General features: G+C 37.6%; 1 protein-coding gene across 5 annotated transcripts in view; it reads right to left on the bottom strand.

Moving 5' to 3' along the window:
* Positions 1-16,315, bottom strand: part of scaper (S-phase cyclin A-associated protein in the ER) — a 140,767-nt gene that overhangs the window by 11,694 nt on the left and 112,758 nt on the right. For all 5 annotated transcript variants that reach the window (XM_065292114.2, XM_065292115.2, XM_065292118.2 and 2 more), the window contains 2 exons: positions 12,227-12,473; positions 6,300-6,449 (listed from right to left, as the gene is read on the bottom strand). In XM_065292114.2, the coding sequence (XP_065148186.1) occupies positions 6,300-6,449; positions 12,227-12,473 (397 nt within the window). The remainder of the gene's footprint in view (positions 1-6,299; positions 6,450-12,226; positions 12,474-16,315) is intronic.

Genomic DNA, 16,315 nt, shown 5'->3' with positions numbered 1-16,315 from the left:
GTACAAATATCTACAAATTCTAAATTAAGATGCATTTTCTTAATGAACAAAATGACCTAAGAAAAATAAGTCTAGTTAAAAAAAAACACACACAATTTAAGGGAATTTAAATTCTGCTAGTTTTAAGCACAAATTTACTTAAATATTATACTGTTTTTGTATAAAAACTACATTTATTTTCTTAGGTCATTTTGCTTATTAAGAAAATGCATCTTGGTGCACCTTGTGCTTTGTTTCAGTTCACTACCCTTTCGTGCCAAAAAAGGCCACTAAATTAAACGGCTGTAAAAATTTATCAGATTAATATTTTTTCCAATTTCTTTGGCATAAATCTGCTAATCAACCTCAGTACTGCTCAAAACTACCAAATGTTTACAAAAACTCCATGATTTTAACTCTTTCATTTCCAAGTTCATAAGTGATGTCACTGATTTGAGGGGGAAAACACAAAATGATTTAAAAAGTGTAAAAAAAGTATAAAAAGTGATTGTGGACTGGATTTTTTCATCTTTTTCACAGTCTTGGACATGTAAAAGATTAGTAAAAACATTGGCTTTGATGCATTTTTAGTTTTTGTGCACACTGCAAAAAAAAAATGATTTTCAAGAAAAAAAAATCTTAGTATTTTTGTCTTGTTTTCAGTAAAAACTATCTAAAAATTCTTAAATTAAGATGCTTTTTCTTGATGAGCAAATCAACCCAAGAAAATAAGTCTAGTTTTTAGACCAAAAATATCAAATATAAGTGCATAAAATCTGCCAGATCTTGCCCCAATGGCAGATATTTTTTTTGCTTTTTTATGCACAAAATTACTTAAATTTGATATTTTGGGTCGTTTTGCTCATCAAGAAAAAGCATCTTAATTTAAGAATTTTTTGATTTTTTTACTGAAAACAACACAAAAATACTAAGAATTTTTTTTCTTGGAAATAATTTTTTGCAGTGCAGCATCAGATTTAACCCCCCCCCCATTTATGGTTTGTGGCCATTTTTGTCCCCCATTGCCTTCCATAATAACGACATTTTTTGATTGCAGCGCCATGACATGCATTCTTGATTGTTGGTGGTTTTTCCTTTTGCAAAGAGGTAAAATTTGTTATTTTTACTGTTGATCACCATGTGGCACCATTAACCCTTTAGTAGGCTTGTGCAAAAAACAGAGCTTAATTTCTGATTTGTACATTGAGTTACAAACAATAAATGAGGGAGAAAAAAAATATGATGCTGCACAAAAACTAAAAATGCATCAAAGCCAATGTTTTACTAGTCTTTTACATGCCCAAGACTGTGAAAAAGGTAAAAAAATCCAATCCACAACACTTTTTATATTGAAAATCAGTCATTTTGTGTTTTTTTTCCCAAATCACAGACACCACTTATAAACGTGGCAATTAAGGAGATAAAATCATGGATTTTTTTTAAACATTTGGTAGTTTTGATCAGTACTGAGGTTGATTAACAGATTTATGCAAAAAAAAGTGAAACAAATTCATTCGATACATTTTTACAGCAATTTAATTTAGTGGCCTTTTTGGCACAAAAGGGAAGTATATTGCCGCCGGAATATTGTTGAGTTTTTGAAAATTTTTAAAGCATTTTCTTAAAATATGTGTAAATATAAGATTTGTCACCATAATTCACTCCATTTGCTGAAACACAGAAAAAGTTGTGGCCAAATTAAGACTAAAAAGCCCCAAAAATGGCAAAAAATGGCCCCAACAACACATAAGGGTTAAACATTTGTAGATATTTGTACTAAAAACAATACAAAAATACTAGGCAAGAAAGTCATTTTTTGCAGTGTGGCAAGAATATTTTTATGATGGACATAAAACAGCGTTTGGCTTTGTTATTAACACTATAAATAATAAATAAGTGGCATAAACCGATGTCAAAATGGCTTGTGTGCCAACTATCAGGTAATAAATCAAAACAAAATAAAATCAATCTATTTCTGATACAAAACTGGCATCCGCTTCTGAAGTCGATTTTTTAACAAGAACTACAGTTTGAAAGTCAAGTTTATCTTCAAAAGCATATTAGTATATCCAAATGTCTATTGATTTTTACCACTGCCATTACATTAGTATAAAATTATTGCATTAATCAAAAAGACGCCTAAACAGCTATTCGAACATTGGTGAATATTAACCAACAGCCTGCAAACCCTAAACTCAACTATAAAAGCTAAGTTGTTTCAGAGAAATGATTACAATGTTAAACTGATAAATTGGGCACAATAAGAGCACATATGTGCATTAAGAAAGTAAACATTTTGACTTTAAACAATATTCAAAATGAATTAGTCATCACTCAAAAGGCTTTATGCCCCCCTTGAGTACAAACAAACTTCATACCATCTACGACCGTGCATATCTCACGCTCTGAATGTTTTTTAGGGTGAGGGGTCTGAATAATATCCATGTGGAAAGAACAAATATCCACCAGTGTTTTTTTTTCTTTACGAGCTGCATTATTTCTCAGACGCACGCATGTAAACATAAGCTGGCGTGTTGGCACTGAATCAGAGTGCATTATGGGACAGCCCTGGGTCAGCCGCCGCCTTTGTCTTCTGCCAGTGCTTACATTAGTCTGAAAGAGTCAAATATTCCCCGCTCCGGTCTTCATTTATCCTGTATGAGCACTGCAGGGATATATACCAGGGCCACTGCGACTGGTAAATATCTGACTGGAGTGGGGTGGGGTCATGTTTCCTAGCTGTTTATGTCATTTCATTCAGTTTAATAATGTTGAAGTACTTGTTTGTACAGGTAGATGGGTTGAACAACAAGGAGAAAATTACTCGTCACTCACATAAAAAATTTAAACAAAAAACAAACCAAAATAATTTTAAAATATACATTGCAGAAAATGATTTTCAAGAACAAAATTCTAATTTAAGTGATTTTGTGTATAAAACAAGCAAAAAAAATCTGCCAATGGGGTAAGCAAATTTGTCTTGATTTCTTCTTGAATTCAGTGTTTAAAAAAATTTTTCAAACATTTTTGCTTACCCCATTGGCAGATTTTTTGCTTGTTTTATGCACAAAATCACTTAATTTTAAAATGTTTAGTCTGAAAACTAAAACTTTTTCTTGGGTCGTTTTGCTCATCAAGAAAAAGCATCTTAATTTAAGAATTTGTAGATATTTTTACTGAAACAAGACAAAAATACTAATATTTTTTTTTCTTGAAAATAATTTTTTGCAGTGTAAAAAAATTAATTAATCAAATTATTAAACAAAATAATCAATAATGAATCAACTAAATTTAAATTAGAGATGAAATCTGTAATGTTTGCCTCTCTATCGCCATCTTTGCTTAAAACATAAAATTGCACATTACTTTACACATATTTAGGAAAACACCACCGTTTTTCAATATTGTACTAAATTCTTACCTCGACTGAGATGAATTAATACATACCTATCCTTTTTAATGCGTACACTTAATCTTTGTACAGCGCGTCGTGAATGTGTTAGCATTTAGCCTAGCCCCATAAATTCCTTAGGATCCAAACATGGATGAATTTAGAAACCACCAAACACGTGCTGCAAACTAAGTGCTCTTTCACCATACAATATAGTTCTTATTTTTATCCGCTTAAAAAATCATGCCAATTGTGCCACCATACTTACTCATGTAACAGTCTTTAAATAGGGAAAACATGGAAGTGTTTGGTGGCTTCTAAATTCATCCCTGTTTGGATCCTAAGGAATGAATGGGGCTAGGCTAAATGCTAACACATTCACGACGCGCCATACAACGATTAAGTACACGCATTGAAAAAAGATGGGTATGTATTAATTCGTCTAAGTTGAAGTAAGAACACAGTAAAAAATTAAAAAAACAGTGGTGTTTTCCTTTAAGTGTATTGAAAAACAACTGACACTTCCTGAAAACACAATCCAACAGCTCAACATATAAATAAATAATCTTGCAATTGCAAATTGTGGTAACGATTCGTAACATTTTGAAAACTTTTACATTATTTTTCATTTATTATTTGCTTTCATTTTTATTTACTCGCCTAGTAACTTCATAAAGTATTTTTATCCAAATTTAATGGATTAAATAATTTTTTTTAAATGATAAAACCAATACATTTATACGGAAGAGGATTAGGGCCACTGGTGAAAAAAATATTTGAATTCTGACTTTAATCTCGAGATTAAAGTCAGAATTCTGAGCTTAAAGTCAGAATTCTGAGTTTAAAGTCAGAATTCTGAGATTAAAGTCAGAGTTCTGAGATTAAAGTCAGCGTTCTGAGAATAAAGTCAGAATTCAAAAAAAAAATTTCACCAGTGGCCTTAATCCTCTTCCATACATTTACACCATAATCTTGTACTCAATATAATACTAAACTATATATCTGTGACCCAATATGGCAGCAGATCTAGATGTATACTGCATTTACAGATAATGTTGATATTGTTGCGTTTGGTTAACCGTATATTAATGGAGGTGGCAAAAAGATACAAAATGACAGCTCAACCCTTGGGGTGAGTAAAAGCACCCACAGACAGACGACTAATGTAAGACGACAAATGTAAAAAGATGACTACTCACAATTCTTCACATCAACTTGCGATAACTGCACAAATTTAGAAGGTGCATCCAACAAATTGATTGATCGCTTTATATTTATATGAAATTCCTGTGAAATCGTGGCTGTTTTTCAAATTTCAACCTCATGAGACCTGGCAGTATCTGTGCGTTTTCAATAATAAACCTTGACTTGCAGCCAAGTAGCGACATAAAAAGACAGCTTGCATCCTGGAGGAAAGTCGCAAGTTTAAAGACTCTTCGACCCGGCGTTTTTCAAATTAGCAAAGTGGGCCGGGACGATATGAATATTCACCAGGCGTTATTCCCAGTTTGCTCGTCGTTTAATTCCCCCGGTTCAGCACAAAGCCCAATCATCTGTCACACCTCCCCTAATTCAATTATCAACCCTCATTCAATTATCCAATATAATATGCAAATAAGTCCAACAATGGCCAACAAATGCTAATTACCTACATCAAAATAATTAAATTAGACGGCGCACAAGGACCGAAGCGTCGTAAAAACAGAAGCCCGTTTTTTTAATTAAGAGCAAAAATGTTTTAAATTAGAAGCCCATAAATTGCGAGCACACTGACCTTTCCCTTCCCATCCCCCTGGGGGACATTAAGTCATCTTGGGGCGAGGTTTCGCGTGATGCACGAATAACTAAAACCCGACCAAGTGTGGCGAAGTCACACTTGTCATGCAGTCGGCGGGTTCCAGGTAAACGGAGCATGCAACGAGTATCAGAGAATCACGCTTTTTCATGCCAGGCTGATCTGTGATCCCGCAGGTTCAACTTGGCCCCCCTTCCCCCTCCGAACATTGAGCAGACCCAACTGCCATGCGAAGGATAACAATGGCAGAAGACTGCAAGGAAGAGAGCCAACAGAGGTGGCAAAGGCGCTGCATTATTCAACAGCTTCCTTTTGTTGCTATTGTGTCGGTTGTTTGTCAAGGAAAAGTACACCTGCTCTTGATCTAATGATGACCAAACACTATACTCGCCACTGTGATGGAGACAACAGTATCCTTTTCCAACTCCAAAGTCAGACGACAGAAATACTGTACCACATTCACAAATAGCTATTTTCATTTTAAAAATAATTTTTATATAAAAACCCATTTAGCAACTCTAGTCGTGTCTGCCAAAAACATAAATGTAAGTGTATGATCTCATTACTGGAGCTATTTAATTTCTAATTCCCACCACCCTTAAAAGCTCATTGGGAAAAATTGGAATTAAATATAGTTAATAATGGACATGCTGCAATAAAAATTAGTGCTGGGCAAAAATTAATCGCGATTAATCGCATACAAAATAAAAGTGATTTTTTTGCATAATATATGTGTGTGTACTGTGTCTAATTATTATGTATATTTAACCACACACACATTCATATATTAATTTCAGAATTGTTTTATTTATATATCAATTTTTTATTTATATTTAATATAGAATATATAAAAATATAAATAAATATATATAAACATGTAAATGTTTCTTAAATACACACATGAATGTGTGTGTGTGTGTGTGTGTATTTATTTATACATAATAATTACACACACCACACACTCATATATTATGCCAAAAATCACTTTTATTTTGTATGCGATTAATCGCTATTAATCTTTGCCCAGCACTAATAAAAATGCATTATTACATTTTCATGATGCCTCATTATTACATATTTATATGGCACACACTGACATGTATATAACAGAACTAATAATGAATGTAAACTCACCTGATTGTCTGGGTGGTTGACCGTGAAGTAACCCACACAGATGATAAGTTCATGGAGAAGATCTTCAGAGCTGTGTTGAGAGCAGAACCAAAGTAGAGAGCTCACAATGTGTCTGTAGGCCAGAGAGAGACCCTCCGCTCCTAAAACAGACTGAATACAACATAGACAAGATTAGTAAAGTATATAAGGTAAATGTAACCGTTTAAAATAATGTACATACTGTTGCTTTCACAGCGGGGGTGCAAGTGCCACCATAAATGGGTTATAAAGTTCTAATTTCGCATTTACAACTTAATATTTATTTCAACTGAAAGGCGGGCATGTGATTTTGGAACAGTATTGTGTTCAGACAGTCGGAAAATATCACAAAAAGTATTTTCGCAAACAATTTTACACAAGCACTGACTCCTCCCACTTGACCATGGTGAAGTCACAGAAAAGCACAAACGTTAAGGATTATTTAATTTTCTTAAAAAAAAAAAACCCATATAATTTATTCACTACCATGTCATCCAAAAACGTGATGTCTTTCTTTGTTCAGTTGAGAAGAAATTATGTTTTTTGAGGAAAATATTCCAGCATTTTTTTTCATTTTAATAGACTTTAATGGACCCCAACACTTAACAGTTTTAATGCAGTTTAAAATTGCAGTTTCAAAATATTCTAAATGATCTCAAACGAGGCATAAGGGTCTTATCTAGCGAAACGATTGTCATTTTTGGCAAGAAAAATAAAAAATATGCACTTTTAAACCACAACTTGTCTTCTTCCTCCGGCTGTGTGACATGCCAGAGCGACCTCACGTAATTGCGTAATGACGTGGAAAGGTCACGTGTTACATATATGAAACGCACATTTGCGGACCATTTTAAACAATAAACTGACACAAAGACATTAATTAGTATCATTCGACATACAACAACGTCGAAACGGTCCTCTTTCTCTACACTTGTAAACACTGGGGCGTAGTTTCGCATACATCATCCGTGACCTCTTGATGTGATGACGTATTACGTGAGGTCACGCTGGTGCGTCACAGGACCGGAGGAAGACGAGAAGTTGTGGTTTAAAAGTGCATATTTTTTATTTTTCTTGCCAAAACAATCGTTTCGCTAGATAAGACCCTTATGCCACGTTTAGGATCGTTTAGATTCCTTTGAAATTGCAATTTTAAGTATTGGGGTGAAAAATCCTGGAATGTTTCCTCAAAAACATAATTTCTTCTCAACTGAACAAAGAAAGACATCAACATTTTGGATGACATGGTGGTGAGTAAATTATCTGGAATTTTTTAAGAATTGATTAATCCTTAAAATAGTTAGTCTGCAGTCTTTACAGGTTACGCTATTTCTACGACTTGACAGTACCATACGAAACAATCATAGGCAACTTCTTTCTTCCTGAGATACACGACTTTAGGGGTGAACCGATATATCGGCTGATAATGCTTGCTATGCATCTCATTGAAATGCTGCTACATCCAAAAGCCAGAGGGCGCTCTCGTTCGGAAACTCAAAATACGCTGCAGACAAAGAATCACATACACACGCAGCTCCAGGAAATGGCTTAAGAATATATTTATATTGCTGTTCTTCACACCTTTTCAGGTATTTTCATGATAATAAAGAATATGTATAATGATTATGTTTTGCGAGTGTTGCTTTTTCAAATGCATGTTATAAACGACTCAAACTAACAGTGATTTCAGATTGATAAGGACTTACTGATCAAAAGCCGTAGTACATGAAATAGCTGTGAATAATATCGGCTGTGCGATTCAAAATAGTTATTGGCCACGTATTATAAGTGCATATCGGCATTTATCGGTGCACCCCTACACGGCATGAAAGTAGAAGGTGAAACTTATGGAGCGCTCGTGAAGGTCGAACCGGCTCTGGAATCAGTAGTCCGACCGAAGGAACCCCCCAATTCCCTTAACGAAAGAGATGCTATCTGCTGGTCTACAGACAGTATTTATTAAACATGCCAACATGACTGAGCGCCTCGGGGTCAGAACTGAAACTACTGACATTTTCTGCTGGGTGGGAGAACGTACGGGATAGAGAGTCTAAACAACCACAAACAACAATACCTGAACATTTGAGCAGATGTGATGGGAGTAAGACATTAACACCACAGACACGACACATCTTGACTAATTAACCAGTGTAACACACAACCAACAAGACTACATAGACACAAAGTGTGTGTATATAATCTGTACTGGTATCAGGGTTTTGAAAAAAAAAAACTTGTGAGCAAATGAAAAAAACTATTACAATCATTAAATGTTAATAAATAATTTTAAAATAAAAATCTAAGTAAAACAGTAAAAAATATCAATTTTATTTGTTTAATCTGCATTACACAACACTACAATATATCAGAAAACTGAGACAACTGGGATGAAGGTACAATAACAGGAAATCATAGCAATAACTATTTAAAATATTACTGATAAAAGCGTAGGTACTTAAATAAAGCAATATAGCAAATCTCAGATACTAAGCAACCATATATATGTACATTAATGCTTATACTCGCACATCCAGTTTGGTAACGGCTTAACCCACACGACACTTTAAGCCGTGGCCTTACTAGAATTTCAGCATACAAAAGTTGTACACAAACCCCTGCGAATTTGGGCGGCAACCAAACATGATATCACTCGCCAGGGCATTAAGGGGCTACACTACAATTTTCGTTCAAATGACTTCCATTTATACTGGAAACGCAAGCTCGTGCAAAGATATTTTTCAATTTGCTGTGTACCAAAGTCTGGTGAACTCTGACCTGCGAATTCATATCACATCAAGACAAAGCAAAGATGGACTAAAAGCTCCCTGATGATATTCGAAGTAAAATCAGCAAAAATTGTGCATACTTGAAGTATAGTGTGACCGCCCCTTATGCTGAGTTTACACCAAACGCGGTTTGGGCGTCAAAATCGCGTCTACCGCGCGTGGTTTGCCGCTTGAACAATTTGGATGCATTCGCGCGTGTAGAGCGGAGTAGACGCGCGGAAAAAGCAAGCATTTGACGCGCGTCAGAGGCAAACTCCGCTTCTTGTGGGAGGGGCAAGTGCTATGCGGTTGTCTGTTTGCAAAATTACTGATGTTGATTGTGCATTTATCGAGAGAGTTACCAGTTTGTATTTGGTAACCTTACTATGGGGAAAATAAACGACACGGGTCGATAAACGTCACGTGACTCAAAAGTGAAGTGTGTATTACAATTACCAGGTTGCCCAATGTCCTCACTGACACTCTTCCAAGCGAGGTCCTTTTTATTCCTGTCTCCTCTATAGAAATAAGAACTTGTGTCGTATAGCTCCGGGTGACTGCTTATGGACAATATCAAGCCTTGGTTGAGTGAGTGACTCCGGGCGGGGCTGCCACCACAGCAGCAAGCAGGCTCGTGATTGGTTAACGCGGCGCGAAATTCCGGCAAAGTTAAAATTTTTCAACTCGGGCGTCAGCCGCAAATTCGTGTGAACCGCTAGATGCACAAACAGCACCATTCGCGCTTACCGCGCGTACCGCGCACAACGCTCAATTCGCGCCTTTCGCCCGAGCTTCACGCGCGAAAGAGGCGGAAACGCGTCTTCCCATTGACTTAACATTGAAATCACTCGCGCTTCACGCCCTTACCGCGGTTGGTGTAAATGCAGCATTAAAGAGCACCTATTTTCCGATTCACTTTTTAACATTTCCTTTGGTGTATAAGTGTGTATTAGTATGTAGTATGTTAACGATATGCAAAAGGTACAAACCTCCAAGTAAACGATGACGCGAGTTATCGTCTCAAACGTAAATCTCTTTTCTTGGACTAAAACAAACACACGGATTGTGGGTAACAGTTTACTTCCTGGGATTGGTGATGTTGACAAGACCGACATTATCATAATTATCCCGCTTTGACTCATAGCCTTTAAGTTAACTCCTGTTGGCAACTGAATCTTTCAAACATGGTAAGGAGCGTCACCTTTCCGGCTGACGTCAGAGATATTCAGGCCAATCACAACATACAGATTAGCTGGCCAATCAGGGACATGGAGCTTTTCAAATCTGTTCGTTTCAGGAAGAGAGTGAAATCTGGAGCTACAAAAATGTACTGTATGTGGAAAATAAGGTGTTTTGTAACCAAAAACCATGCAAACACATTTTATTATACCAAATACACAAAATAATTTTTTTAGCAATGAATTAGGTGCTCTTTAAGTTCATTTCTCCACACTTTATGGATTTTGATGTGCTTGCACTGTTCATATTGTTTTTGGTATTTTAAAGCTAATTGTACAAAACAAGAATATGATACTGCTATTAGCTGGGTTTCCTCCATATTGGATTTTCTGAAAAGGTCACGCAACGATGCATCAATCTTCTATCGGTCACACGTCTTCACATTATACAAATCCGCAGGTCAGAGATCACAAACTTGAACTTTGGAATGCATATGAAAGGAAGTAAGTGGAAACTGCGGCAGTCACTTATGAGTTGAATTGTCCAGATGTATGGTTGGTATCTGCATTGTTGGGTTGATTAGACTAATACAGTTACGGAGTACAAAATTATTTATCAAATGTCTTAAACTTTAATAAACACAAATTTACCATAATCAGAAGCTTTAGACTATAGCACACAAGTCATATGGACAATTTTATGATACTTTTCATCCCTTTTAAAGCTTTAAAAAGCTCCAGGACCCCATCCACTGTAAATGCATGACAAAGTACAACCAATACATCATAAAAACAGTTTTGTTGACCACAGAAAGACAAAGTCTTATAGAATGAGATCATAATAAGGACGAAAAATCGGTGACAGAATATTCAGTTTTGGATAAAAACTCCCATCTGTTTTGAAAAGTAAAGTTCGGACGAGAAACCAAAAGGAGTAAGAGAACGAGAGGCAGTTCGTAATTCACATGGTTAACATCCTCCCTGTTCACACCTAGGTGTTTACATGATGATTTAGCTTTCTGATATGGTTTTTTACTCTCTACCATATAAACTAAACTACAACTGTGCGCTTTATGCCGTTCTCCATTCACATTATTTACCCGGAGCTTTCAACGTGGCCGGCTGGAGGTCAAAGGTCAGGTGCGTTTACATCCTCCGGGTCAACTTTGTTCTGTCCTGAAACCCTGATATCCTACTAGCGGCTTTGAGGACATCTTAGTTTTGAGGGTTACGGTTTTATGTTCTGCATACGTGCGCTCGTACAAGAGCCGAGACGTATGATAGCAACTTTTAATGATGGACCAAACTTTTTATTTATCTGAATGGCCCTATGAAAGATGTGGGTGACTTACCTACAGTTAACTAAAGGAAAATTCAGCGGTCTGGCTGCTTTAATGTTCTCTTGTTCGGAGGAAAAAACAAGCCGCGCAGCATTACTTCAAGCAGACATGGTGGCTGCCGAGATTTTAACTAATATAACAGGACCAGCAGCATACCACAACAGAGATGGGCAATGATGTCACGCGCAAGCATCTTCCCGCAGAGCTCGGAAATCAAAGGAGGCAGGATATCACAGATTGTAAACAGGACCAGTGCACAGTAAGGTCACTTGTCCATGAAGCACAACTTCCCAGGCGCTGCGGTACTTTTCAAACGACAACCATGGCTTTTTTGATACTATAAACCACTTGAGAAAGATTTCTTCTTTTTATATATAGGAGCTCGAACAGCAAGTCTACCCAGAAACAGAGTTAAGTTTTAATAGGTGTGGCACTGTTTTTATGGGCACCGTAATTCTTTCATAATAAACAGTGTGATATTAGGTTGTTCGGTTTAAGGGGGTTGAGTCATGGGATACGCACTTGTCAGGCCTGGGAAAAGGGCCAAAATTTTGCCCCGGGCCATTGTCCGCGTCATACGTGAAAGGCCCCTAACGTACACACATCATCACATTCGAAAACAATACCTGAAAGGCTGAGAGGTCCAGCAGGGCAAAGGTGTTGAGGAAGCGCAGCCCCTGGAGGGCCACCTGGATGACAGAGGGGCTATAAGGTCCCTGGGGGCCCTCGGGTCCACCAGAGAGAGGTTCAGGTGGGGCACTGTGCAGCAGGATGCAGTACAGCATGTGAAGGACGCCCACCAGGTCGGTGCTCTGCAGGAGGGCCGACAAGCCGGTGGGATCTTGACGTTTGTTGTCGAAGACACTCAGGGAACTGGGAAGGAGAAATTACATTGAATTACACCGTGGTAATTTTAAATGACAGAGGAAACCGGTGTGACAAAAATAGACTGACTCTTAATGGAAAACAGCAGTGCACAATCTACACTTTTAAAAATAAAGGTGCTTAACAATACTGTAAAAGAATCATGGCTGTATGGTTCTGTTTCACAAACAGATCTTTATGGTATAAAAAGGTTCTTTAGACTATAAAAGATGAAAAAGAAATGACTCTCAAGAACTATTTACTGACAGGTGGATTGACAGTTTCTTGAGGAACCAAAAATTTGTTCTTCCAGGGCAATGGTTCCCAAACTTGGGTCCAGGTCGCCCTTTAGCCCGGAATACACTGCAGGATTTTTTCCCTCCTTTAAGATCATTAATCCTTATCACACTGTGCGACATGGATAGTTTAAACTCGGGTACGACAGGCAGGTTGACTGTACGATTATAACACAGAAGCTTCAGCGGCTGCGTCACACGTTGATCATTCTGAATTTCTAACACTGTCAGAAAATATCGTAGGCTATCTTTGGACGCAAGACCAGGAAAACGGCCGTCTTTGAACCTCTCTCACTGTATGACATAGGACTACCGATGAAGAGCCACGATCACAGAAATCGCAACGATTGTTTCACGATGGCAATCTTTGGTCTGGGACAGCCAATAATTGTGCAGACTATCCCGGGCTTTAGGGGGGCAAAAGAGTGGGGGGGCTATCCGATATGTTTTGAGTTCAAATAAAGATGCATAAAATGTTCCACTAATAATTTTATAAAAATAGTTTTTTTAAGTCATATGCTAACAATGCAAAGACAGTCCCTCCAGAAAAATGCGATCGCATGATTCAATGCATAATCAGCCAGAGTGCGCATATTTATGCGGGGGCCGCATTTTTTCAAATACGCCGCACTTTCGTAGCATAAATTGCAGATTTCCATGCACAAAATAGGCAGGGCTTACATGATTTTATAATCCCCGCATTTTCGTAGCAAAAATCACATATATCTTAGCAGAAACTTGAAAATTGTTGCATTTACTTCACACAAGCGCAGCCATGTCCCCTGTTGCCATGGGAACGTTATGAAGTGATGTGATTATGTGACGTTTACATCATTGAAAAGCTGCAAACAGTTTTTGCAAGTTCCCACAATTTTAGTAGATAAAATTGCATAAATATCCCGCTTATTCCATCGCATTTTTTAAGAAAACCGCAAGATTAAGGATTTTTGCCCGCAACAAACACAAAAAAACTCAGCGTTTTTCTGAAAGGACTGAAAAAAATCAGCTCTATTTTATTTTTTACATTTACAAAAAAAGAATTTGCGACACATTGTACCGTGATATGTATTGTATCCTGAAGCCCTTGCCAATACCCAGCCCTATTGTTAATGTTGTTACACAGTGAATGATTGTAACAAGGACACCTTAAATGAAATGTAACCAAAAAATAGTAAAAAAAATTTTTTTACAGTTAATATTCACTCTGTGATTCCTTCCTTATACTAGAAAGTTGAGGTCGAGTGCATTGTATAATGGGATACAACATTTCACTCATTTCTACTTGGGCAGATATAAACCCTAACGTACACAAACAAAACCAAATCACACATAATTTATAACACAAGACCACTTTGTTCAAAAGGTAATAAGCTCTCAACTGTGATTGACAGTGCAGGAATTGGAATGCAAATCGGGGTCAGAAATATTATTCTATTAGCTTGGCCGTAGATGTTCCTCGTTGTATCATGCGTAAAAGGCCAGGTTCCTCATGTTTATCCACCTTTCAATCTGAATCACCGGCCTTTCAAACAAATTCAGAAGTGCACAGGGCTGTACTGTAGCGTGCAGGACTGGAGCGCGGGCTCGAGGCAAGGCCCCGGGAGGTGGGGATCAGAAATATCTAAACCCAAGGCGGTACCGGTTGCTTGCTTTAGCCACACAGACCAAAGAACCAAGATGTAGTGAGTGTGGAACGTCAGGTCCCGGCGGCTTCTAGATTTACTGGCTAGACCAGAGCATGTCCGTTTTGATATAAATAATGAAGGCAGGCCCCATCTGTGAAGCATGCCTATGGGGTAGACGGGCTTAACTGGTAACATTCAGCACTGCCTGAGCCAGGAATGAAAGCTCAGACACAGTGAGGGTGGCTGTAGTCAGATATACGAGGAGAGATAAGAGAGACTTTACACTTCTGAGCCCAGGAGTTCACAGACAAAGAGGGGGAGAAAAAAAGACAAAAAAAGAAAGGGATATATGGAATGAATGTATAGTGCGCCGAGTAGGCAAAAAAGACATTTAGTGCCAAATGTGATAATCACACTCTTTATTTTAAATGTTTAATTAAAAATGCATACAAAATCGCGATGCATAGTTTCTAACATATTTTGCATTAATAAAAAAATGATTTATGTACAGTACTGTGCATTCCCACCAGCAACAGTAGAGGCGGCAAAAACGCTTTTTTTTGTGCATAGTTGGACACCTTAACATTTGAGATTACTAGCTTCATTCGCGCGTGAAAGCCGCACCTGAAATTCTTGTCATTCACATGGAAATTCACGTCATGGGAGGGGCTTCTGCGACTCTGTTGAGGCTCCGCCACTCTGCTCGCTTCCTGTAATCACGTCACTACTACAGCAAGGTCCTGATTGGTTAACGCGGCGCGGAAATCCACTGAAGTTCAGATTTTCAATTCTCGCGTTTCTTGCAGCAACACGCCATCCGCGCCACGCTTACCATGTGTACATCGTCGCAGGATGCCTAATCGCGGCTTTGCATTGACTTAACATCTAAATCACTCGCACTTGCCGCGTCTACCGCACCTGGTGTAAACCCTGCATTAGGCCGCCACCACCACCAGACTTCTTGTTTTAGAAGTTTTAATGTCCATTCATATTTATTTTTCAATCTATTTTATTAAGAAACAAACAGAAAATAAAGGAAATATGTAAAAAAAATAAAAAATAAAATTTTCAGGACTAAATGTCTTCCTTACGGCGCATTCACACGGGGCGTAAGCGTTGACGCTTCCCATTCACTTTTAATAGGTGACGTCAAGCGTTGGCGAACTGAATTGTGGATCCGTCGGCGCTGCGTCACTGCCAGAAGTTGAACATTTCTCAACTTTTCAAGCGGCAACGCAAGCGTCGGCCATTCAGATTGCCTTAAGCAAATTACCTAGGCAGAGCGAGCCAATTACGTTTATGGAAGACTGGAGCCCTTGTGATTGGCTGTTGGCCACGCTTCAGACAAGCCTTACATTAAGCGTTAACGCTTACGCCACGTGTGAATGCGCCGTTAGGCATTGTCACTGTTTAGAGTGACCTCTCTTGGCACTAAACACATCTTGAGCGTTTTTGAGCAGAATAAAGTAAAAAGACTAATTTCTTTAAAATTTGAAATTAGGATTTAATTTTTTTAGGTTAAACAGATCCTGCAGTTTCCTGCTATTGCTCAAGTGTAAGGGGAGTTTACCCCAAAAACTTGACACATCAGTTTACATTTTTATACAGTTTTTAATTCTATACACACATTTCCTGTATTTTCTGGATGTATTCTATCTAAGAGAAATAATTATATATGATCACTATAAGACTGCAAAAACAACTAATCTAATTGTGGCATGGTGGCCCAAGACTTTTGCACAGTACTGTAAAATTATTAGTAGATGCGCTATACATTTATTATTAAGTGACCAATATTTTAAGATTGATTTGTCCTCTCTAAACTATTGCTATGTCCTGCTGGTGTATCACAACACTAGGGAAAGTGAAGCATCAATCTATAGACATGCACAGAATACAGAGGCTACGTAAGGACAGTGTAGTATGGCAA

Source organism: Paramisgurnus dabryanus, chromosome 23 (assembly GCF_030506205.2).
Source record: "Paramisgurnus dabryanus chromosome 23, PD_genome_1.1, whole genome shotgun sequence".
Taxonomy (NCBI): Eukaryota; Metazoa; Chordata; class Actinopteri; order Cypriniformes; family Cobitidae; genus Paramisgurnus; species Paramisgurnus dabryanus.
The sequence above is the reverse complement of the archived record's forward strand: the minus strand, read 5'-3'. Positions and strand labels throughout refer to the sequence as shown.